The sequence below is a fragment of the Echeneis naucrates genome, chromosome 1, assembly GCF_900963305.1.
Source record: "Echeneis naucrates chromosome 1, fEcheNa1.1, whole genome shotgun sequence".
Taxonomy (NCBI): Eukaryota; Metazoa; Chordata; class Actinopteri; order Carangiformes; family Echeneidae; genus Echeneis; species Echeneis naucrates.
Genome location: NC_042511.1, coordinates 24,603,521 through 24,629,259, shown reverse-complemented (window position 1 = coordinate 24,629,259; position 25,739 = coordinate 24,603,521). Strand labels below are relative to the sequence as shown.

The 25,739-nt window shown below is 39.4% G+C and overlaps 1 protein-coding gene across 1 annotated transcript in view; it reads right to left on the bottom strand.

Annotated features, from left to right (window-relative positions):
* ctnna2 (catenin (cadherin-associated protein), alpha 2) overlaps positions 1–25,739 on the bottom strand; it is a 265,719-nt gene that overhangs the window by 178,480 nt on the left and 61,500 nt on the right. The window contains exon 7 of the mRNA XM_029497289.1: positions 12,923–13,126. Within this exon, the coding sequence (XP_029353149.1) occupies positions 12,923–13,126 (204 nt within the window). The remainder of the gene's footprint in view (positions 1–12,922; positions 13,127–25,739) is intronic.

Sequence of the window (25,739 nt, the reverse complement as noted above, 5' to 3'; positions counted from 1 at the left end):
ATAAACCATGAGGTCATTTGGCCAGGAAGAAATTCTGGTTCTTATAATCGACAGCAGGCAAAATTCAAAGCATCATCATTCAGTTGGGGCCCCATTCTCAGGACCCGTTGTGATTAATCTGTTTCAGTTAACGCCTGATCTGTGCAGCAAAATAAAAACATATTTTTTTATAATCAAGGTTTGAACAAAAATTAACAGATTTTTCAAGTCCATCTTCTCCTACAGATAGAAATGTAAGCAGTTTTTGGTCTTTAAATAGAGTAATAAAGCTAACAAAAATCAATAATGCATTATAAGAGAACAGGCAAGAACGGAGTGTCTATAAGGAACATGATCTAACAGAACAACAATCTATTTCTTTAAAAGGTCAGCAAGCTATAAAGCCTGCTGAAACAGCACAGCCCCCTCCCATTCTCTCCTGACACCCCAGTCACTCATATTTTCCCAATACTTGAGGGAATTATCACCCAGAAGCCATGAAAAAGCATTTTAGACCTTTTCTCTGTCTGAGTAATCACTTTATTAGTGACACAAAGATGAGTTTGTGCTGCTATATGGATCCAGAGGGTGTAATGAAATTTGACTCTGCTGCAGCGTAACAATATAATAAAAAACTTAGAATCGATATGAAACATGCTGCATTTGTTTGCCTGTTTCTTAATGAATGTGATGAAGTTATTCAATTGATTAGTCATCACTAAATAAAAAAATTAACCGATTTCTTCACTTCTTGAGACCAAATGAAGCCAACTATGTTACAAGGAATCTGAAAACTATTTTATTCACATTTTTACTCTAAAATCATTGGTGAAGTGCATGTAAGGAAACTGAGGGAACGGTCAGTGCAAGTGCTTTCAAACCGTAAGAATATAAAAGCAGGCAACGTTAGTGCTTCTCTTTCCTTATGAATGTCCACCCAGTGCATTACTTTCTGTGTTTACACCTGAATTTTGACCCAGCTCATCTCACATACATGCTCATATTCCCCCCTATCGCAAAAGGAATGGTATCCTGAGCCTTTTTATGTCCTGCTCTTCTTTTCAACAGCTCTTCTAGTGCCAGGCAATTAACTGAAAAAGTGTCAGAGCCACCACATTTAGAATTACATAGTGACTTATTCTTGCTCATGTTGGTTACGTATAATTGCACTCTTCCTGATGTGTGTGTGGTATACTAGGGAAAAAAATACTCTGTGTTCAATATCGGGCTCTCCCACTTTGTCCTACCAATGTTATCCAGTGTCAACTCAAAGCAAAACTGGAAATGCTGATGATGCAAGTGCAAATAATGAGCATCAGGCTACAGCCGCTGCAAATTTTGTTTCAAACGGCATCATCATCATTTGCAATGTTTACACCTGTGTCTACATTAGTCAACATTTTTAGCCCCCAAAATGAGACCTCTGGAAACACTGCTGGCCACATTTTAGTTATGTTGCAGAAACTGAGGCTGTTGGAGATGGCACATACACTCACATCCTGCTCGGGTCTCATCAGTTACAACTACCAGATAGCAATGTGTTAACATCAGTGAGTTGTTTAATTACCCAGAACACAATCGCATTATGTAATATGTGGAGTACATGGTTCCAAAAAAAAAAAAATAAAAAAAAAGGAAAACGGTGGGGCCCAATAAGCACCAAGGTAATTAATCATTCATTAATCATAATTGAAGTCAATGATATTGATTTGACGTCATATCGCCCAGCTCGGATCTCGAGCCCTTCCTAAGTGAATTGCACAGAGCCCTATTAACACTCATACAACTGACCAGTCTTGCAGTGACCTTAACAGTTAATTAATTGGATGCTAGCTGCTCGCAGTATTTTATCTACGCTGTTCTCTGTGAGAGCAAACAGTATTAAGGAGAGAGAGAGCGAGGGACAGACAGAGTGCTTCTTTTGGACCGGGGCGTGAGATGGCTTCAAGCGATGGTGGTAAAATTTCTATGAAATTTTGAGTTGGCTCAAGACTGGACTGCATCTTCAGAAGCTGACAGCAGAAAAGGAACAACATATAAATGTGTGACAGGGAGGGCATAGAGGGCTGTCTCGCACAAAAAGGGGCCAAGCTTTATGGCACCAAGACTTTTTACACAAAAGCTGAATCAAGGAGAGTGATGGCAAAGGAATGCGACAGGACACAGGTGAGACAGGTGAGTATAAAGAAAGAAGGAAAGACAAGATGGGAAGAACAGTGGAGGACATCCAAAAACAACACCAACAAGAAAACAGAAAGTGTCCCAGACTTCCTGCTAAATTATTGTTTCTCCCAATTAATTTATTTCTTAGCATGAAAAATCTGTGAAAAGTTTAATACCCTAAATGGTTCTTTGTAACTTTTGTGTACCTGACCGGAGTATGAGGAGTGCAAGTAAAATGAAATGAAATGAATTCAAGGTCGAGGACAGGTTGGGCTTCAGAGGGTCAAATTGAGTGCAGGGGATTGTTCAATTTTAAGGAGCATTTGGCAGTATTAGAAGAAATAACATTCTGGTTATATAGAATACAGCCTGGATAAATAATCACATATTATTCAGAAACAGGTGCTGACAGATCGACAGGAACATGTGCAGGTCTCAGCCTATCCAAGTAAACCGAGAAAATGTCTGCCGTGCAAGAGGACAGCATGAGCTGAGAATAAATTCAAGTAATCTAAAAAGCAAACAAGCAAACGTCAGGTTTCAGTCTATAAACATACGCTTTCATGTGAGCGCACACACACACACACACACACACACAAAGGCACAAAGGTTACACACAGACACACGCTCACTTTTTTTTTTTTTTCCCAGCAAATTGTGGCTTGCATGCTTGGTTTCCCAATACATTTAGCCCGCTGCATCCTTAGCCCTAACATATGTAGCAGCTAATACAGTTAGGCCCCAGATCTTTGCTTCCATGTCTGCTCGCTTAATGATATTAGGGTTGATTCTATAGTTTGATCCAGCTATCAATGTCAATCATGTTAACGCTGCTCAAAGCTGCAAGCCCTTAAGAGGGATTGGCATTGAAGGGAGGGGGACGAGACAAGAAGAGCTGGCAGTTTTCTAATGCAATGCAGCTCCCAGATCTGAGAGCTTTTTATTACATTAATATGTTCCTGGATAATTCTATCTCATCTCCTAATATGACTTAGCCTAAAAACCCAATTAAAGTCTCATTTGTACGATAACCTCAATCAGAGATGGTGACATGAGGGCGTTCAGACAGCCATGTGCTGGTTCCTCGCTCCTGCCTACAGAGGATTCTGTTTCTTCTCCAGCCACAGAGCAAAGCATAATTGGAATGGTGAGTTCTACAGGCAGCATAATCTATCTGATATTGTTGCTTCCACTAACACAAAGGCACACAGACAAAATGGGGGCAACGTCCTGGGGATTCTTTTTATCAGATGCATGGGGAGGTGTTACACAGCTCACTTCATAGATTTGAAGGTTTATAATTAACTAGTATTACGCTGTGAGAATACAAACAATAATTGACATGAGATGGACTTTGTTCAACTCCCTGCTTATGTCCAAAGGAGCTTTACGTGTGTTTCTCCTCCCTGATGTCATTGGATGTTAAATGTGACTTCAGACGCTATCGTGAACTTGCTTCTCTTTTACTTTTTCACTATTAATGCTATCTCCGTCTCACCATAGGTCCCAGCAGAACTCAATAATTGTAAAGAAACAAACAAACGTTGTGTTCTTGATAGCATTAGCATTAGTCTTCAATGCATCCCCTATTGATCAGTGGGTGAGTTACCTGCTAATAACAACCAAATGACTGCTAAACCCATCACCAACCTTGCAACAGTGTCTGCAGTGCTATTGATCAGACCTGCAATGATCTCTGCTGTTATTAAAATCCCAGTCATTCAAAGTGAAGAATTACAGCTGATGAGTCACATTAAATTGATTTGGCAAATTAATGGAAGGTTTTATATCACAGCGCCATTGAAGGATATCCAGAAACATCCAATTAGAAACAATTCTGAATCACTGTGTGATAAAAATTAGCTTGAAATTATAATAATAATTATAATTATAACATAATAATATGAATTCAGAGCCTAAGATTTTTAAATTGTGAGAAAAAAATTGGCAAAGGAGCTGCACACACTACGACCTGTTCGGAGACGCAGGGGACTGGGGCTTGTTGCAGCTGTGGAAAAATCAAGGTTTTATTCGCTCTTTCCTGTTAATTATAAAGTCACACATAGTGGATCATACTGTATCACCAGCACATTTAAAATTAGGGGGTACATGTTATGGAAATCAAAATTAAAAATACATTTCCTCATTGGTGACAGTCTTTGGTAGTTCTGTTTGCAAGAATAGCTGAATGAAAGAAGTTAGAGGTATTTCTGCCAACCCACATTAAAGCTTGAATAAATATGACATATGTGTCATATAATAAGTTTGATGCGTAGCCTTTTCTGCTAAATCCAGTGCTTCTCAAATAGTGGGGCGGGCACGGTGCGATGCCGAGGGGGGCGTGTGTGACCCCACGGAGTAAATGGTGAGCACTGTCTCTGAAGCTCCACCAACTACAGCAGATATGAGCATAATGAACTCCTGGGAAAAAAACAACAGGTGTAGGTGATGCATGTTAAAATCTTCCCAGGACGTGCTATCTGGCTCTGAATCACCCCCTCATTGAGAGGCGTCTTGATTATTACAAATTCAAACAATTCACTAACAACAAGGAGAATCATCAATCATCAAACCAAACAAAAAATACGGAAGTTCCATATTGCACTTTGGTAGATACCAGATGTTGAGTAGCTGCTGTCTGCTAAGTTTTTCCTGATGATTTGTCAGAAAGGAGTTCATTCGGCAAGGTCATCGTGGTATTGAGAACTTTTTTTTGTTTGTTTGTTTGTTTAAAGGCACTGACAATACTCACAACACATTCGTAAATGGAACCGGGGCTCGGCAGAGATTCAGAAAAAAAACTGACTTCCTTCTCGGACAGTATGTGTTTTTTGTAAAATGTTTCACAGCAAAGAAAGCCTTTGAGCTTTGGTCAACAGGCAGGTGGCCTTGCTATCTCAGTAGAGGAAATTCACTCTGTGTCAGTTGCTTTAGCTATCTCCAACTCACTCTCAGACTCAAGTGATGGGAATAAAGGAGTCCTCTTAGTCTCCCAAGGGCCTTAAGTAGACTTACAGGTTTCACTTGGGTCCTCTGGCAAAACCCCTTAAGGGGGCTGTATCTTTGAGTCAGCCTTCAATTGCTGAGAAAGCTGAGTTGTTCAAAGTGAAAGGTTTGGTGGTGCACAGTAGATTGCAGGTTGTCGTGTGGTGCATTAGGGGTTGACAGATGGGAGGGAGGCCGCGGGACGCTGCGGGGAACAAATGATTTATAGCTTGGCCTGGGACATTTGACTGGTAGGATGATTGGAAAAAAGAGAAATAATCAAAGGGAATGAGTAAAAATTGGGTGAGGGTTACCTTAAATATGGTGCTCCAACTGAATCACTAATCCTTACAGAAGAATCCTGATAAATTCTGGCATTAAATTGCAGATAAAATATTAAATGATTGCACTTATATGGCACTTTTCAAGTCTCATAGAACACTTCACAACCTCACAAGACAAATTCGACCATTCACACAGTACTTTTTCCGACACCTATTGCACTTATCCACCATATAAAAAAACTCCCACATTGATGTTATATTGGGGCCACGCATACCTCACAACTGGGGGACTGCTCTACTTTTTGTCAACCAAAGCCACTCAGTGTTAAGATTTGCAGGGTCGTTACAAGGAAATTTTTTGGCTCAAACAAACATAAAGATGCGATTACTGGAAGAACTGGAATTTTCTTCAATGTTACTTTCATTTAAACAACACTCATGATGTGTCACTAGGGCCTGATTGAGACTAACACATGAAGAAAGAAATAAAGAAAGAGACAAAACAGCAAGCAGGACAAAAAGAAATCAGTGTGCAGCATGCATTCATCATGCCAGGCTAATAATAATTATAAAAATGTATATATTATTTGACAGACGTTACTCATCTCCAACAGTGACTTTGACTGAAAGCTGTGTACTGTGATCTGTTAATTATTTTCGAAAGTATGAACTTGTATGTCAGATCTTCAAAGTTTATATCATGGAGACTCACTAACTCTGCATTTATTTTTAGTCTCCCAGTGGGAACAATGAAAAACAACCATTCAGTGTTGAGCTAAGTGAAGTGTGCAGAAGCTCTGGGAAACAGCAGGATTTATTGCCATTCGGCTTGTGATGTGCAGGTTGACACAAAATTGAATGTTCTTGTACAGGAAAAAGAGTCCAGTTTGATAATGTATCTTAATTTACTTCCATATTTTGTTTGATATACAACACTGAAGCGGAGCTCTTTCATACCAAATTGCTTAATGAGTGCAAACAAACTGCAGTTTGTCAGCATGCAAAAGAAAAAAAAAAAAAGTGTCAACAATGGATCAATAAAAATTCAACAGAATTATCAAACATCAGCAGACTTAATAGGAATACCTGCTGCTTGAAACCTACATTTTCTGCCTTTGTTTGTGTGTCTGCTTCTAACTGCACTGACCTTTAAATAGCAAAGCCGGGTAATATTGTTTCTGTCTTTTATTGTTCAGTTTTCTTGTTTTTTTCCAGAAGAGACATTAGCCTTGTCAGAGACACGTCCTTTGGATTGCCCCGGTTCAAGGAAACCCAGGACAAAAACTAAGAAAAAAAATGATTGGTCAAAAAAAGGACTTACACAAACTTTTGTTTGCATTACCTGGATATTCTGTGTATGCTTAAAGAATAATTGGCAAATTGCTAATCCAAAAGGTGAAAAGCACCTATCTGTGCCTATCTGTGCCATCATGCTGGATGGCCCCACACACCCAATTTGCCTCAGGAAACCCTGTCAAGGCAAACTGAACCTCTTTGCATCTGTTACAGCTGTGTCCTTCAGTTCCTTTGGGGCTGATGCACAGTGTAGCACATCAGATGAGCTGAGAGACAGTATTGATCAGTTCTCTTTTGGTCTGCTGTTTTTCAAATCCTGATTTTTTTTTGGTGACACTAACATCACGTTGGACTGTATAGCCAAGGATGATACTGAAAGAGCAGTGGCAAGCTTATTTTTGTGTGTTGTTGTGGTGCCTTGGCACTGTCAGCTTTTGTTAGATATTAATTCTCTGTGAGGACAACTCTAGACGCTGAGGAGAGACAATGTGGACGACTGCTGGCTCTGTTTGGTTTATCTATCCAGACTGACGCAAGCCAAGATTGTCTCAGATGGAAGCAAAAGTTCTGCACGCTCATTTGTGTTCATATGCAGCGATTTAATCTTGACTTAGTTCTAAAGAAAATTAAAGCAATGTTTGAGGTTTATCTGTGTTTGTTCTGCATCAATGGTAATGGCGTAATTCATCACCAGACCCAGACAGTTGCAGATATAGCAGAGCATTCGAAACAGCTGGATTGTGTGTTTTGTGAAGTAAAAAAAGACAGCATGCCCCCCCATCTGTCTCCAGCTGATTGTTTAAAAGAGGCTTTCTACTGCCGTGAGACTGTCCAAACAGCACTCTTTTTTAAATAAAATAAATAATAATATAATGGTGTTTAGTCCAAAGGCTCAGTATCGATCACTGTCCAAACCTTCTCTTCCAGCTGTAAATGCTTAATGAGCTGCATCTCCGTCGGCCCTAACTACAGTTTTCTTTTATTCTCTGTCACACACTCATTTTCTTTCTTAAGACAAAGGCAGGCAAAGAGAGAGGATGGCACGATCTGATGTAGACAACACTCACTGGTTTTACAATATGTGATCAGTCACACCAACTGTTGATTTAAGTGTTCTACATGGCCCCTCCCTGGAGGAGCTGTGCGTACAAGGAGGCCATCAGTCTCCCCCTAATGATCGCCCTACCTCACAACCCCCATTTGGTTTTATGTGCCACATCCAGCTAACAGTGGGATTAGTACGCTCACTATCACACTCCCTAAATCCTTCTCTCCTCTGCTCGCAGTCGTGCCAAGTTGCCCCCTTTTCCCCTGCCATGGCTTCAGGCTATGGCTATATTCTGCCCAGCTTCTCTTGACCCTAGCTGGTAATGCATTACTCTCCAGATCAATTGATAGATTTGCCCTGTCGGAGCCCCCGTAACTAAATCAGCTGCTCCTGATGATTCAGCACCAGCCAGGGAGCCGGGCCTGCTGTCACCAATCACCAGATCACCAGCAGCTGAGACAGGTATGGACATTCTCCTGTCACTTGAACCTAATTTATTGCCAGCTACCACATTGATTAACCTTGTGCTTTGGTTCAAGCTTCCTATAAAAAAATAGTGTGTTGGGAGGGGGGGGGGGGGGTGAAGGGTGCACCAGAATGAGGAAAGAGGAGGAAGCATTAAAGCAACTGGATGTTTACATAACTTCAGTAAACTTCCAACAAAAGGACTTTCACTGCAAAGTCTGGGGCAGCTTTGTGGCTGGTAGCATGTTGTTCAGTGTGAAGGGGGGGGGCTCTGTCTCTGGATGTTTGCATTCATTCAACTGCTTATCCGTGTCTGGGTCGCGGGGGGTGCTGGAACAATTCAGCTCACACCGGGCGTGGGCGGGGTCCACCCTGGACAGGTCAGCAATCCATCACAGGGCCAACACACAGAGACAGACAGACCAACAACCACTCACACTCACACTCAGACCTACAGACACTTTAGAGTCGCCGGTTAACCCAGACATGATGTCTTTGGACGGTGAGGGGAAAACGGAGAACCTGGAGGAAACCCACGGAGGCACGGGGAGAACATGACTCTGCACAGAAAGGCCCCAGGCCCAGGAACCAAGCCCATGACCTACCACTATGCCGCCACGCTGCCCCAGTGATACACAACATTTTTTAAAACATCTCACATTAAGGGAGAAATAATATCTGTCCACTGCAACAAGAATCTACATCAATGACTGACTGGTCCACTTTATTATCTGTATGATGTTTTCACTAACTAGTTTGGGTTTGTAACTCATATCTCTCAGAAATGCCAAATTTCACAAAGGATAGAGAAAAAGGAAATATTCAAAACTGAACAATAATCAGTCACTTTCCGTTCAATGATGAGTGTAGAATGCAAATACTATAGCCAGGATAATATCTGGCACTAATGCTTAAAAATCCCAAGCATGGCCAAGGTCACCTGTGATCAGTTATCCATCGCTTCAGGTTGACTTCCTTCGACACAGTTTGAGGTAGTGTTACAGGTAATTTGAGGCAGATTTTTTTATATATATTTTTGTTGGTCTATAATATATACATAATTACATCAAACTAAATCTCAGAGTCACGTTCATGTTTACCATGACATGCATGAAGCAGGGAATTATCACTGGAAGTGACTGGTTGAGGGGGGCCAACAATGTCTCAGGTGAACGTCATTTAAGAGATTAAAGGAATAAATGTAAAATGTAAAAGGAATCCCTCTTTTGAGTTGCAGGAAAACTTAGAATTTATGTCATTTGCATCGGCTCCACCTGCTTTCAGAGGAGGAGTCGGACTTAATAAAGCTTTAGTTTTAATTCACATGCATTCGCACAGCTATTTTAAGCACCTATGCTGTTTATTAAAAGACACATATCATGAGCACTCTTGATATTCTCCCTGTTCTAATTTTTGGTTGTTGGTTTACCCTCGTCGGCGGTGCAGAGCTGAGAAGTGGAAGCATTTTGTTATTTTTGTCTCTGTGCTTTGTTAGGACAGCCAGGGGCTGTCAAACAAAATCCCAGCTGTAGCCTCTAAAACACAACTCATGGGCCTAATGAACCAAGGCACAATTACTTTAGCAAAAAGCTGCCATGCCTTAAGAGGGGGAAAGGGCATCTGAGTGTTCATAAACATGAACATGAATTGTGCTCTTTCAAGAATAAGTTAAGGGGAAACATCTTTGGGGATCTGACACCATACTTTGAGAAAACAAAGTCTACATTCTCCTTTGAAAGACAGAGCCACAACTGCATATTATAACTGTATATTATATAATACAAAGCCAAGTGGTGTCCAGTTATAAAGATTCTTAAATATTAAAGCAGTTGAATCTCCAAAAGATCTGCAACACCAAGTCATTAGCAACACTATACGATGGGAGTTAATAAGAATAGGAGGTGAATGAAAAGAATTGATATTTTCAAAATATCAAATACATTTTAAAAGCTTTGTTTCCTGACATCCCGTAGACTTGAAGCTGTAAAATTGTATGCCCAGTAAAGGACCCTTGTCTGCTCCAACATTATGACTACTAACACCACAACACGATTCAACAAGCTGAAGATTACAGAGCATTGCATAGAGACCTTTTGCCAGAAGGAGAACTGAAACACTACGGATCAATATACAGCCAGTTTGCCAATTGTTCAGCGGCCACAAATGACGTTAAATGTACGCCAGATTGACCTTTAGTGCAACATTTCAGCTGGTTACATGCTCAGGGAGTCGATGTATTAACAATATATTAGCATTTTGGCCATTGAGAAAAAGTGCAAACATGTTTTATAATGTGGGGTTATTGATTGCAGTTTATGTTAGGGGTATATATATATATATATATATATATATATATATATATATATATATATATATATATATATATATATATATATATATATATATATATATATATTTTTTTTTTTTTTTTTTTTTTTTTTTTTTTTTTAAAGAACTGAGAGAGAAGCAGTCAGGTTAGAACCAGTCTTCCCAAGTTGTGAGAGACGTTACATTTATTAAGAGATCCAGTCCTTTGCAACATATTCAGGGTTTCTCACCAAGATACCTACAATACTGGTGGTCTAATTCAGATCGCTACCAGAATTAAGATGAAGTAAAGGTGTTCAAAATTTTTGACATATCTGAAAAAAATAATAAATAAATAAATAAATAAATGAAATGAAAGACGTTGATATTCTTTCATTTACTCATGGCAGCACATTGTAGGTATTGTGTTAACACCTTCAGATCCCTTTCCTCAGCTATAGGCAGATGATGGATGTGGACTAATGGGAGTTCCAGTTTGGAGTAGCACAGTGATGCACAGTCAAGGCCCACTATGGGTTATCTCAGAACTAACTCCACCTCTGTGTGTGGTAAAGGCCTTTCCACTGAACTTCTGCATTTTCCCCTCCGTTTGATTAAAGTATCATTACGGACTGCAGTTATAAAGTGGAAATAATGATAATCATTATTTATGTTTTTCCTTTTTGAACGGTATTCTTACAATTACTACAGTGAGAAAGTCAGACAAGTTACTATTAAATGCATAACAACGGCATTTCTTTCAGCAAAGAGAGGTGAAAGGAACGCCACACTTTTCCCTCTCCACCTTTCTTATGTTCTATAGAAATTACATATAATTTTATGTAATAGAGGCTATGCTATATGACCACGTTCTTCTTAGTCCTTGGCCATTAATGACTTTATTATCATGGAGTTTGGCTGTATCTGTCTTTGATAAAACATTTAAATGAGCCATTTAAGTAGATCAGCCTTTATTGTTATGGTTTCTCTTTTGAAACATATTCAGTCTGGGCTCAATGTATCTAGGTGCACACTGATAAATAGTTGATAAACAGTGCTTTACTACCCTCTCTGGTTAAAAACACAGCTATGGCGATGGATGCAGTCACACTTGGTCGGAAACATGCTGTTACATCAGAACAGCAAAGTGATGAGGTAACAAAATGTGTGTGTAAATACATGTGATCAATGAATGTAAATGTGTGTTAGCAAATGCTATAATGTTATTTAGATCAGAACTGGGTACAATATAAAGTCTGAACGCAGGAAAATTGGTGTTTTCTTTATTTATTTATTTATTTTTACCAAACCACCGACCATCAAAATGTCTGTGCACGTCTCTGTGGACAAATGAGGGATTGAGTCAAATACTTAAAACGCATTTGGCTTAAAGATGATAAAAGGGGATCAGACATTTAATAGATTTGTCATTGAAAGTTTCTGAAATCTTATGAGCTTAAAATCTTAATGACACCATTGCAGAGTCCAGCACAAGGACCCAAGCCATGTGTGCAAGGTCAGTGGAAAGTACTTCCTCCATTTTCTCTACATAGACACAGCCCACAGCTCACTGTGCACAAATGGGACGATAGAAATGGAATATAAATCACATGTGTGTCATGATTAATCATTGTCTTGGCATGTCTCATAACCTTTAAACAGCTGTGCCAATCACACAGGGGTATGAAAAAATGGCTCCCCAAATGCAGAGGAAAGGTCCAGACTGGCTTCTCAAAAGTGGGAAATGTTATTGTTGCCCAGGAGGGTTAGAATTGCACCACTGAAACATATGGCTTTATGAGTAAATAGCCAATAGCAATCCTCTTTTTTGACGTAACTTCAAAATTAGAGGGGTACTCTCAGATGTAATGTAGAGACACACCATTAGTCATTCTAATAAGGGCTTGTTGCTGGTTTTCATTCTTTTGATGCCATTCGTGGTTACTTGGTGGTTATGTCATTGTGTGCAGTTTTTTCTCAAAAAAAGGTATTGTACTGAAAATAGACCTGCCCCTGACAACTACTCTCAGTATATCATCAATGTACAAATGCCTCAGCTTTCACCATCTCATCTACTCCCACCTCTGCACCTGTCGCACTGCTCGCCGAACCAAACAAAAAAAAATCAAAAAGGTTGGACAAAGAGCTATTCAAGCTGGGGGAATTGTTGTTTGGACTTTTTTTTTGTTACACCGTAGCATGATTATTTTAAATATAAAGTGTATTACAAACAAATTATATTATTCTTACTATGTTGTAACATGGCTCAAGCTAGTCTTACACATGTGTGTAATCAGATCCTCATTATGTGAGTCTGATTCCTTGTGAATCAAACAGGTGTATGCGCAGAATGCAAATAGCTAATGAGCACCAAGTGATCAGAGAGGAAACTCACGTTGTTCATGTACTCGCTCAACAAGTCTTGAAGGGCCTGTCGAACAGCATTGCACTCAGCCACAATGCGTTCGCGTCGGTCATCCCGTGTGCAGGAAGAGTCAGCCATTAGTGCGGCACCGCTGATGATGCTCTCTAAGCGTTCCTCCAGAGAGGGTCGGAATCGAGCCTCGCTGAATGTCAGAGGGTCCAGGATGATCTTGTTCTGTAGAACAAAAGCAAAAAGTAGACTTAGAACAGCATAACAGGCCTACCTTGACTTAATTGTATCTAATAAAAGATCCGGGTGAGAAAATCAGTGCATTTGCATATGGTGAATAACTGTTAAGATCAAGAGTTGTCTTATCTGTTGAGGAGTAGACAAATCTAACAGCGTATTAATGTGGAGTCAAATTGTTAAACACTCATTTGGTAGTAGTGTAAAGTGGCCTGTTTTTTTTTCATAGACAAGATCATAATTTTAATAAGAAAAGATTTAAACAAATTTGAACTTAGTGATTATATGCATGAAAAACACAGTCAGCTAGTATCTGAGTACCAATTAACTTTTGAAACTTGAGACTGTGGAGTGCAAAATTTCAGCCTGCCTTTTCTTCATAAAGAGGATAAGGGCAAGTATTTTCCAATCAAGAGCTTCACAAAGAAAAGTAAAGACAAATGCAAAATTATCTTTAAGATTGAACGAACACAGATTGTTTTGTTTGTTTTTAACACAAAAACTATTTCTGAAGTGTAGTGCAAGTTCAAAACAAGGTAATAAAAAAGGTTTCCATTGGCTTTCAATACATTGGCAAGCAACAGCCAAATGCTCACCAATGTTTGGTAAAAATGTATTTGAATGAATGAAAATCATCAGTTACATGAGTAAGATCAGGGGCAAAGCCGCCAGATAACTTACCTAAATGTTAATATATATAAAAGAGCAATATATAAAACATTCAGAGCAACCTTTTAATTGAAGAAATAACATGACACACATTATACGGTTGTTGGACTAATGCTGCTAGTCTGCCTTCACTTTTCTCTATCGGGGTCATTTTCTACTTTTGCCACCACAAAAAGTTTCCGGGTTCTCTAAATGGGCAGAGATATTGTCGCCCACAGAATGACTACAGTAAGAAAAACAACCTGTTACATCATCAGACTGCAAAGTTAAACTTAAGAAAGCATTATTAACTTCCAGCTGGAGTTACAGCTAAACGTGACGGTGAGGGAAACTCGGTTGTTCCACAAACTCTGATGTGCGCTATACACGTACACAGACAGCTACTTTTGTTTTTTTTACCATCCAGCAGACCACTGAGAGGGTTAGGGTTGGCCCATAAGGGTTTATCCAGGAAGTCCTGATAGCTGTCAGACTATAGGAGAAGTGTTTGTGTGTGTGTGTGTGTGTGTGTGGGGATGGAAATAGGGATGGAAACTCCAACTTTCTGGTAATACCCTTCCCCCAGTTGATTTGGACATTCTTGCACACTGCCCTTCAAACAATCTTACCTTCTGCTACAGCGAGACTTTTTCTGGCCCTTCAGCTACTGTATCATGTATCATGTGTCAACAGTGCATGTTGATGAGATAGAAACAAAGAGTTTGTGTATTTTCTAAACAAGGGGTGGTAATCCCATATAAGTCACACACATACACACACAAAACAGATGGCAGTAGCATCTTCTGCATCTTCATATGAATGATAATAATCATTAGTTAGGTGCCATTGTATTTCCTCACTCAGATTCCCATCTCATCCAGGAACAAAAATGCTTGTGGAATGATTCTAAGTGATGGGCTATTATGTACAGAGGAGCACAACAATACTCAGCTTAAACACATATGATGAATACAAAAATGAATACAATGGTAATAAAGTCATTTATTTTAATATTGCCCTGTCTTATTTGGTTCAATTTAGAGAGAGGAGTGCCCGTGGATCAGTGAATAGAGACACCAATTTCTGAAGCAGAACAGCAACACGAGACTTCCAATTTTCCACAGAAGGAGGTTTTATCATATCCCTCTTTCCATTGAGTCACTGGGGAAAATTTGCCTAATATCAATTCGAGGTTAGTCTCTCCATTCCAAGGTTCAACAAAGCCAATTAAATCAAAAGCTTATTTTAGTTTCTGTCCCCAGACCCAACCAAAGTAATCTAAGCCACAAATACAATAAACATTCTCCGATAACTCCGAGTAAAGAGGCCTCAAATGCCAAACGATGCCTAATGACACGTGCATGCAGAAGCTCCTGTTGTCAGCGGAATAAATCTGCAGAGTTGGACCAACACAAGATAAATAAGAGACTGAAGAAATTAAAGAAATTCAGGAGGAGAATAATAGACCAAATATACAATGAAAACAAATAGCTGGTGACATAAACGTTCCCCACATAAAAAAGACGTATGAATTCCAAGATACTTTACTTTTTGTATACCTATATTTTGAAGGCAGTAATGAATGACCTTGTAAACAAAATGTCTTACAAGAAATATTCCTGTTCATGTACATTTCCTCAAAATTATTAGGATGAAAGATATTTATAGGTTATGTGTAATGCATAGCCGTAGTATAACTTGCTTCATGCAGATTGTTTTTATTTATTTTATTTTTTTTAATGTAGAAGACGGATGTTATATTGTGTTACAATAGCAGCAGCCTGGATTAGAATTGTGTATCTTCCTTCATAAACGCCACTGCTTTCTTCAGCTGTGAAGAGCCAGTTGTTGTGAGATCGCCTCTAATTATGAGACACTTGTAATTATACGGAGGCAATAATCATAAAAACATTTTCTGGCAATGCATTCCTTTATAGGACACACAAAAAGAATGTTTTCTGAAAATCTTCCATGAAGTAGTTCCAATTAAACTGATGCACTTGATGAAAAAAAAAAAAATAATTAAATTATCCCTTGTTGCTTGTCTTCCTTTGTTGTGGAACAGTTTTCCTTACGTCGACATCTACAGTAGATCAGACATGAAGGCTTCACGAAGGCGAAAGTGAACACAACAAAGCTTAACACAACACAGATTTCAACGTAGAAGGACGTAAAGAAGAAAAGAACATGAACATGAAGGGAAACTGAGAACTTTCCCCGAGGACTCCACTCAATTGTTATTCCACACAGGATGTCTGGTTGCAATTATCACTGGCAGTTGGGAATACGGGGAGTAGAAAGAGTAGCAAATGCTGGGTTGACAAAAGCTGGGGGCTTTTCGACGTAATTGGTTATGGCTGAAGTCATCCTCCAACAAGCTCAGAAACGTGACTGATATTGTCAGTTCTGTCAGCACGTTGCACAAGGTTAAACTAATTCTTTTTTTTTTTTTTTTAATTATCAATTTCTTTCTTGGTTGGTGTTTGCTAAACACCTTTGAGACTTATAGAAAATGCTTCCTTACACACCCAACACAATGTGAAATATTTTTCCTGATTTCCATCTGGAATTTAGTTCCAGCTTCTTCCCTTCTTCAGAGCTTGTGAGAACTGCACCTGCTAACAAGGTTTCAGTGTATTGTTCAAAGATAATTCGGCGGAACATTTTTGCTGAGGAGGAATTTTGAAGCTTTTCAATACACCGTGTCAAAATCCAAAGGAACTTCAAAAGAATAAATTTATCTTAGCATTTTGCTAGGTCAAACATGCAGCCATTTTGTGGCTGTATAAAGCTCTCATGCAGTTTACATGGCTTGTAAAAACATATATATTTTCCTTTTGTGATGAGATGATTGTAAAGAACGAAACATCTTGGACATATTTCAGATGAGAAAGATTTTTCTTACCCCTCCATTCCAGGCGATGCTCCAAGCCCATAATTCTACGTGAATGGAACATTTGATTTTGACAGTTTATCAGGGCGAGAGGCAAACTTGTGTTTGCCCCACAAGGACTGAGGTTATTAGTTTGACCCCACTTTGGGGCATCAAACAGTGAGACAGGGCACATGTCACATCAGCCTATGTCGAATGTGCCCACCAGGGATTTCCAATATGTGATGACATCTATTTTGTCTGAGGGGGAAGTTCAACAAAGTCTTGAATGTACAACTCTGTTGCCTGCGGCAGCCTCGTTTTTGGGGTTCAGGCTGTTTGGTTGTGACTATTACACTGTCTGACAAAGCTCTGCCCACATTAGCCCAGGAGGGGCAGGAGTCATAGCACACTATCTGATTGATTACACTAATGAAGAACGCTCGGCTCCCGGTTTGGGTTTGGCCTTCTATTATCACTCAATGAACGGCCGTTGAAAGAGTTTCAAAAATGCCCATTTGTGTGTGTTCAATAAATAAGAGGCGATTAGTCCACTCGCTCTAAAGGACTAATTGTCAATTAGAAATAGGCAAAAAGAAAAATTTACAAATGAGTGGGTGCATGTAAGTTCATTTACACAGGTGACCATGTGAGTAATAACAGAAGGTCTTGGCACACACATTAATATTCCCATGCCATCCTACTAACATAGAGACTCTGCTTATTGGAGCTTTGCAGTGATTCAACCAGCTTTGTTTGCCAAATCATATTTTTCCATCTTCTCTTACTAACATAAGGAAGTCCAAATAGACATTTAGCATTCATTTGCTGTGAATGGTGAGTTCTGCTTCCTCACCACTACACCACTGCTCCCCTACAGTGATTGTACTCTCTGTACCATCCAGGCCTCATTTCAAATCCTCAATCGTTTGTGTTGCTCAATTTTCCTTTCAAAACTGACAATGGACCAATAGCGACTGGCCCCTCATACAGAGGTTTGCATTTGCAAAGGTTTGGTGTGCAGTTTGTCAGAAAACTGTACCCCCATGGTTGTAAAAATAGTCCCACCGCAGGAACAAGCGCACTGTAGCTCTGTCCTCTATAATTTTATACGGTGATTTCATCTTGTAGTTTGGAATCTGATGGCCAGACTCTGGGCTAACAAATGGCACCTGGATTGACCTCTTGCTGTTTTTTTTATTGATCCATTCATCTTCTACCGCTTTTTTCCGTTTCCAGGTCACAGGAGTTGCCGGAGCCAATCCCAGCTCACTCTGGGTGAGGGCGGGGTCCACCCTGGAAAGGTTACCTGGCCATTACAGGGCCAACACACAGAGACAGACAGAGACCAACAACCACTCACACTCACACCTACGGAAACTTTAGGGTCACCAGTTAACCTAAACATGATGTCTTTGGATGGTGGGAGTAAACCCACAGAGGCACAGGGAGAACATGCACAGAAAGGCCCCAGGCCGCCAACAGCGCTAACCACCGCGCCGCCATGCTGCCCTTTACCATAACCACTAAACCACTAAAAGCAAAAAAAAAAAAGTAATTTATGTACATGTGCCCTTTCTGAGTTATAGTCATCAGTCATGTACCTGGAAGACTTCCTGGAGAACACTGAATATTTCAAAGGTGAGCTTTTACCATGTATTTATATTAGAATGTAAGCTAAACAAGGCAGTACTGAATCTTTTATATACCAAACAGTGGGACATCTGAGAAAAGAGCCCTCATTACATTTAATCTTTACGGGATATCGCCTACTAAACTGCACTGATGTTTCGTATAATACTTGAGTGTTTAAGTAAAGGAGAAAATATTTTTGAGAAAAAGAATTCGGACAGTAAAAAGTTGTTTTACTAAGCTTAATGGGTCAAGAGACAGCGACAGAGGGGGAAAAAAGAACAACAGCAAATCCACGTTGAAGCATTTTAGCACAGCAGCAGGCAGAGCAATAGTTCCTGTTGTATAACTAAGAGGATTAAAAATGCTGTGTTTATTTTATTTATTTATTTTTTTTATTTAGTGGTAATATTTTTAATGAATTGGAGCAAAGTAATTTCTTGATTGAAATAAAAATAAAAAATAAAAAATTCATCAAATCAATTCAGGAAATGGTTCAACAAGTTTGCCTTCGTTGATGTTAACTGGCCCGGATATCTGGACATCTGTCTGTTTGAAAGTTAGATACCAAGAACATAACTTGCTTTTGCTGAAGAAAAAAAAACATTGTTATCAAATTTTTTTATTATTATTTTAACAAAATGTGAGTAATTTAATTTTGTGTTCATTTCAAAATTTGTAATAACACCTTAAAAAACTGCCTAGAATTACAGGGACAATACAGCTATGTAATTATGGTTTAACCAACAAAAGAAAAAAGAAAAAGAATCATAACTAAATTGCAATCAAACATTGTGGTGCAGATACTGGAGCCAACTGAACTATCAATTAGCGACAAACAGTGGGCTCTGTTGGAGTCCAATGTGTCTGCGCTTACAAAACAATAACAGCCCACCTTTTGACAGAAGTTTCATATTTTCTATTATTTTGTTGACAATTGCCTTCATTTTTCAGTTTAAGTGAGAAAAAATATAGAAAAATAGGAACAGAAGTCTGAGTATTGTGTGATCATTTGATGCTCTTAACACAACATTCGATGCCATTAAATGTATAATGCCGCATTAGAATGAAGTATAGTTATAAATTAGCTTGATGCTGGGAAGAGGAGTCATTTCATCTCTTCATGCCTGATTAAAGCTCCAGGTAATTACTTTTCATTTCATCACGAGTCAACACCCATACACAATACTGCAGCTCAACAGAAAAGCTTCAACTGCACCATGTGATCGAGATAAACGCTGTGTCTGATACCAAATCACTGAAAAGTAGTACCAGTAACTGGCCAACAGCTGCAGTCCCAAGGGCAGTTAAACGACTGATATGTGAGTGATGCTGACATTATAGCAAGTGTCGAAAATGTGTTGCTTTTCCAGGTGAGAAAGAAAGAAAGAAAAGCTGATGTCAGCCATATATTCTCTTGATTCTGAATGATACACCTAGATAGGCCAAATTTATTTTCCACGCAGTTCAATCATGTGTATGCACTAAACTCAGTATACTCTAATCCGACATGACCTCACTGGAAATATAAAGCTTTCATTTTGGTGAAGAAGTTCATGTCTTCATTTGGCCCTTTGAGGTTTGTATGAAATATTACATTGAGTTGTATTGCCCTTTTAGTCGCAGCTACATGCTGCATTGTGACCCAACGTTGCAATGGAGTGTAGCAAAAATGTCCTGAATGGTTAGGCTAAAACACAAATATGGCATTAAAAAAAAAATCAAACAGTAAAGCATTCTTAAATAATTGATCAAGAAAAGGAAAAGAAAAAAGAAGGGGCAATTGGAGCAGAGAGAGGGAAAGGATGCATGAATTAGTAAAATAGTGTAACCAGCAGGAAATCAAGCTAAAAGCTCAGTCTTCCTAAAATAGTGATTGCATGCCCAATTGAGCTCCCAGTGTCCGGTATAATGCATTTCCACAATAACGAGCCCCATAAAATATGTGCAAAGACACATTAGTTAAAGTTTAGTTAAAACATAAACAAGTGTGGAATTACTGTATGATTTTAATTACAACTGCACAAAGACAAAAGCCCATCCTGCTCCAGCTGCCAACAGGAACATATTCAGGCAACAGCTCCCAAATCTATTCTCCAGATGTCATGAACATGTTTGGGGTTTTAGAGTGAACGCGTAGTTTTCAGTAGCTTTGCTTACGTGGTGAAAAACGACACAAATCCAACAGGAAAAACAGAATATACACACAGTTCTCGATAGTAAACTGTACCACTTTCTCACACACACACACACTGAGAAGTTAGACAATTCCCTGTTGTCTGGCCATTTTGATTAATCATTGAACTTCCATCCTGCTGATTTAATTATGTCAGGTTGGAATGTGGCCTGCTTGGTGAAGCTATACCCAAGGGGGGATATCAAGTTTCTGCATATAATCAATTTGAATACGGAGAAGAAATAAAAACTTTTGGTATAATCAAGATTTTATTCATAACATTAAGAAATGTGGGTCTCTTTGGGCAGGCCTCACTTGAAATATGTCTGAAAATTATATTTAATTGTATGTTGTTTGGATGCAGTTTTTTTAATATTAATAATTTCAGTCGTCAACATTCCCTCTTTGCTAATAATATGCCTGTCATCACAAGCGTAACACATTCCCCTGGGTTTGCATGACTTGCATCTCAACAGTGTAAGCTGACAAAACAATGCAACAGTTCACAGCGGTTTCAACGGGAGGCACAATGTTTCCATCTCTATCTGGCTCAGACTCGGCAGGTCTGGAAACAGAACCGATCAAGTGACTCCATCTATTGTCTGCATTAAGCTTTAGTTTCCATGACAACAAGGTATCATCAAATAATAAGGTGAGGGTTGTGTTTGCTTCTTGCTCTGCGTTGTTAGTTTTTTGTTTTCTCAGGCACATAAATGTGTCGACTAGAGGTCATCGGTTTCTGAACAAATGAGCGGCCCAGCTATATGATGGGAGGTAAACCAGGCCTGAGAAGAAGACGATCACAGTGACCGTGTGCTCTAAACTAATACAATCTGCAGCCACAAAGCTCACAGTACTGAAGATATGATATAGTGTGTATTCAAACCTGTGTCGGTTAAATTATGAGTGCGCGTGAATGTTTATTAATACAGCAGATGCACATAGACAGATCCATAAATCATACAGTACAGTAGCATAATAAGGCCAACAAGGCTCCTGGCCTACCCAGGTAATGGTGGTTGGAGCAAAGCCCAGGCGGTCTGCCAGTGGACTGTGAATGTGGGCCCACAGTTAGCTGCAGGGGGTTGGGTTTGGGTGAGAAATGGGGCTTTGGCACAAGTCACTGCACAATCTCCAAATATTTCCGTGTATAGAGGGATGGCACGGGAATATGGAGAGTTTTCCTTCCTGATCTTTTGATCTCAGAAACATAACATTGGGTTTCAAATGTTTGCCGTTATTTATTGAATAATTTCATGGGAAACAGCTCTCAATTTTCCTGGAAACACATTTATATTTTATTAAATTAAGCATGACAGTTTGAGTGGCCCTCTTTTTTAACATCCTCTTAGGGATTATGATTTTTTTTTCCCAAGTTCCCCCAGAGTTGAAGCCATTAAGACTAGTGAGAAAACTGCATGTCAAATGAAGCTTTTACTGCAAGTTCAAGCAACCAGACAATTATCATGCCTATTTCATAATCACACAAGGTCTCAGCCTCTCAGTTATTATCCATGACTTTATGGTCATGTGGCAGTATTTCAACCAGCAATCATTCAGGTTTAGCAAGCATTTAAAAACATGGCACTTTGCTTCGGCATTGTCAAAGACCCACATATGGCTCCTGATGGCTTCTTTGTAATGGCCCTAAAACAATAATTGAGTTAATTAAGGAGTCAATGCCGAAGAACTCCATCACATCTCAAATGCATTTTACTCAGTTTGATGTGGCGTTTAATACAACAATGCAGACAATGTCCAATGTCAAAGCTGTCCAGTGAAAGATGGATATATATATATATATATATATATATATATATCATTATTATTATTTATTTACCTGGCTATGCTTTACAAAACCATTCTGCATTTTAGTCATAGTCATAGGAATGTATTTTTACAAGCTTTATGGATAATAGAAACAATTTGATGAAGTTGTCATGGCCTTAAAATACTGTGTGATCTTTTAACAGCTAAAACGAAAAACAGGCAACTTGCTGGTATATCGACACAAGGTTCAGTGTGCTTTATTTAATGATTAACTAATCTGATGCCACTCAGCACAGTTGTCATAATCCTGGAAGTGGAAGCTGCCAGGCAAGAAATAGCAAGTCCTACAAATGGTTGTTTCACAGCAGCATCCAGTTGTTTGAAAGAGGACACATGCTGGGGGTCATCAGCAAAGGCACACCTGCCATCTATCACTAATCTCATTTGATCTGTTCAGAAGATAGGATGCATCAATGTTTCTGGAAGTCAGTCTGTTCCAATATACCGGGGAGTCCAGGAAATAAAGGGATAATAAAAGCTTGGCAATTTACAGTAACAGGACAAAAAATTGGAATCAACAAGGTATACCCATGTCTGCCAGCATGGGAAACATAATTAAAGAAAATTAATGATGGCAAATTTCCCCCTAAAGCATGGATTATGATTCATTTAACATTCAATAACCAGTAAATTTAGAAAAGGAATAATTATTCAAACGCTGCAGTTTAATTTAATTCCATTAAAAGGAACACTTTTTTCCCTAACAATTATTTGTATTACCTTTTGATTACATACATTATTTAATTAACAGCTGGATGGAAAAAGGTCACCTAAATCCCTCTGTCACTATGAATGTGGCATATAACAGACCTTTTTCCTGTTTCTGGTGCAGTTATTCAAAAAGTATACTAAGTTGTTATGTTTCAGGTTTACAGTACAGGCCAAAGGTTTGGACACACTTTCCTATTCATTTGAATGAGAAGGTGTGTTTTTTGGCCTCTACTGTAGCTATAAAAGGACAAGACCACTGTCAACAGTTTTGGAGTCTACAATCGAGCTTGAAAAAAGACAATGAATTTGACCTCTTGCCAAAGAGAGACGACTCTCCTCATAAGATCTTGTTCTTAGAGCCAATCTCTAAATGCCTGTGACAGTGGCCTTCACAGTTTATTCGTGGCACAGATATCAATAAATGAAAGTACTGATAGCGCCCTGCCAACCAGCCTCTGTGTTCACAGCAGAAGCAGTGGGTGGCGGGGGGTGGAGAGGGGGATATTGTAATATCCCACTTTTTGCTATCTCATCATCTGGTGTGACAGCCCATTTTCACCAGAGTCATACGAGAAAAACTTTTCTGACCAATCTTCACGCCTTAACTATTGAAAACAAAATAGTCGCCTGTGTGCAGCGACATCTTTTCATATCCCAAGATCTTTGTGGTGCACACATGCCGTCATCCAGCTGCTTGCTTGACGTTGTGTGTGCTGGTATTAAATCTGGCCTGGGGCTGTCTGCAACACAATGAGAGGAGCATTATGGCATGATCTTAAGAGGAGAGGGAAGTTGTGTATCTTGTCCTCTGCTTGCAGCACACAAATGTGGGAGGTTGGAGTCTGAATTCTTCCACTCTGATGATGCACACATTGAGGTGATTGTGGAAAATTAGGAGTGCATACATGGTGGCTGGCGTGGCAGCACATTCGTGACTGTGGACCTGAAACCCCCATGGGGCTGCTGCGACTGTGAAAACCTAAATCAAGGCCATCCCATTTTTCAAGGACTGAAAACTAGCTGCTTCTCCAGCTCCACATTAATAGCAACATGCCACAACACCTCCAAGGTAATAAAAGACGCAAGTGAGAAATATGCCAATGAGGGTTAGAGGGTAATTGTCACCATCATGTTTTACCTACTAATCCTCATTCATTCACCATTGTTTACTGCAAATACAAAGAAAGAAAATAATGTGATTAGAAAATGCACGGATATTACCGTCCCATTAACATTTAAATGTATGTTTCTTTGTCTTTGAAGAGAAGACTGTTGGAGAGGATTTCATTAATTACTCAGCAGTGGCTAGAGTGGACCCTCTCATATGTTCTTTAGCTGTGCGTCACACGGATCAGTGTGACGCACACGACGCAGTGTCATAATCAAGATTACAACCACTCACAACACTGAGAGAGCGTCTGAACTTCCACAATGACTGGGTGATACAATATAGAGCAGACGCACTCAGCCTATTTAGGTTGGAATCTTGCCATGGCACCGCATACCTCCTGTTGTGTTGTCAGATGTCAGACAAGGAGAAGGGATTCAGTGTGGCTGCTGCCTAAAAGACAGTTATGGGATAAGGTATCAAATATTTGGGTTTTTTCTGTCAGTGTCACACTCGAGATGGGATGTCAGTGACATCATTCACAAGAAGAGCTCTCTAGCGGTCGGGAGCAAGTTGCAACAACAGCTCAAACTTTGTCTGGTTAAAATGTAAAGGTTTACTAAGTGTAGAAAATTGTATTACTAAATGTCACAACCTACCTAGTTTCTTATATAAACAAGTCCTACTTATTTACAGTGTAAAAAATGTGTTTAGTGTCGAGGGTAAAAGAAGTAATATGTAATATTATGCTTGTGCTATATGACGAGACATATTACAGATATGATGCTGGTCTGACAGCACCTGTTTCCTGGAGACTGGTTTACACTTAACATGGGAGTTAACTCAAGTCTACTGAGACTGAAGCTGATTATGTGGACAATCATAAGAGATCTGTTCTGCTGAAGACTGGTAAAATCCAATGAACAAGAAATCTAATTGTGTTTATTGGTATCTTGTGTGTGTTTTGTCTCGCTGGTTTGCTTCTACAATAAATGCAATTACACAGGAGAGTGATGGCATAGCAAGGAACAGAAGTGGGGAGAGCAGGAGAAAGGATAAGTGAGACAGAGTGTGAGAGAGAGATCCTCACTTCAGTCATGTTACAGAATGACAGCTCAACATGCCCCGGGACAAACCAGCGATCTGAACTAACAGGACTTTTCTCAGAGCGTTTCTCCACCTATGGGCTGGTTGTGAGAGAAGGAACACCAATGAGAAGAGATAAAATCACGTGTAAGGGTGTTTTTCATCACATAGGTGTGCATCTCCTTTCACGGCCCTCTCATTCATCCCTTTTTGCTTTTATGAAATAAATACAATCATCGGCTGCAATAACAGACAATTTGTTATTTCTTCAATATACCAGATGTTGTGATATCATGTCACAGGACACTGTACGTATGAATAAATGGATCTGTTCACCAAACAAATCAAACACAGGCCTCAGACTGTCAGGAGAATAGCACATCTGATACGCGTGATGCTCAGCCTGAGAGAAGCATCTGGAGGCTTCGTCCAGTTTCCTTTGGAGCAGACATAAATATACATATCCCCTGTAATTGAAAACCACGCAGCCACACAGGGACTTGTCTCCATTTGAATATGAATGCGGCTCTCATTTCAT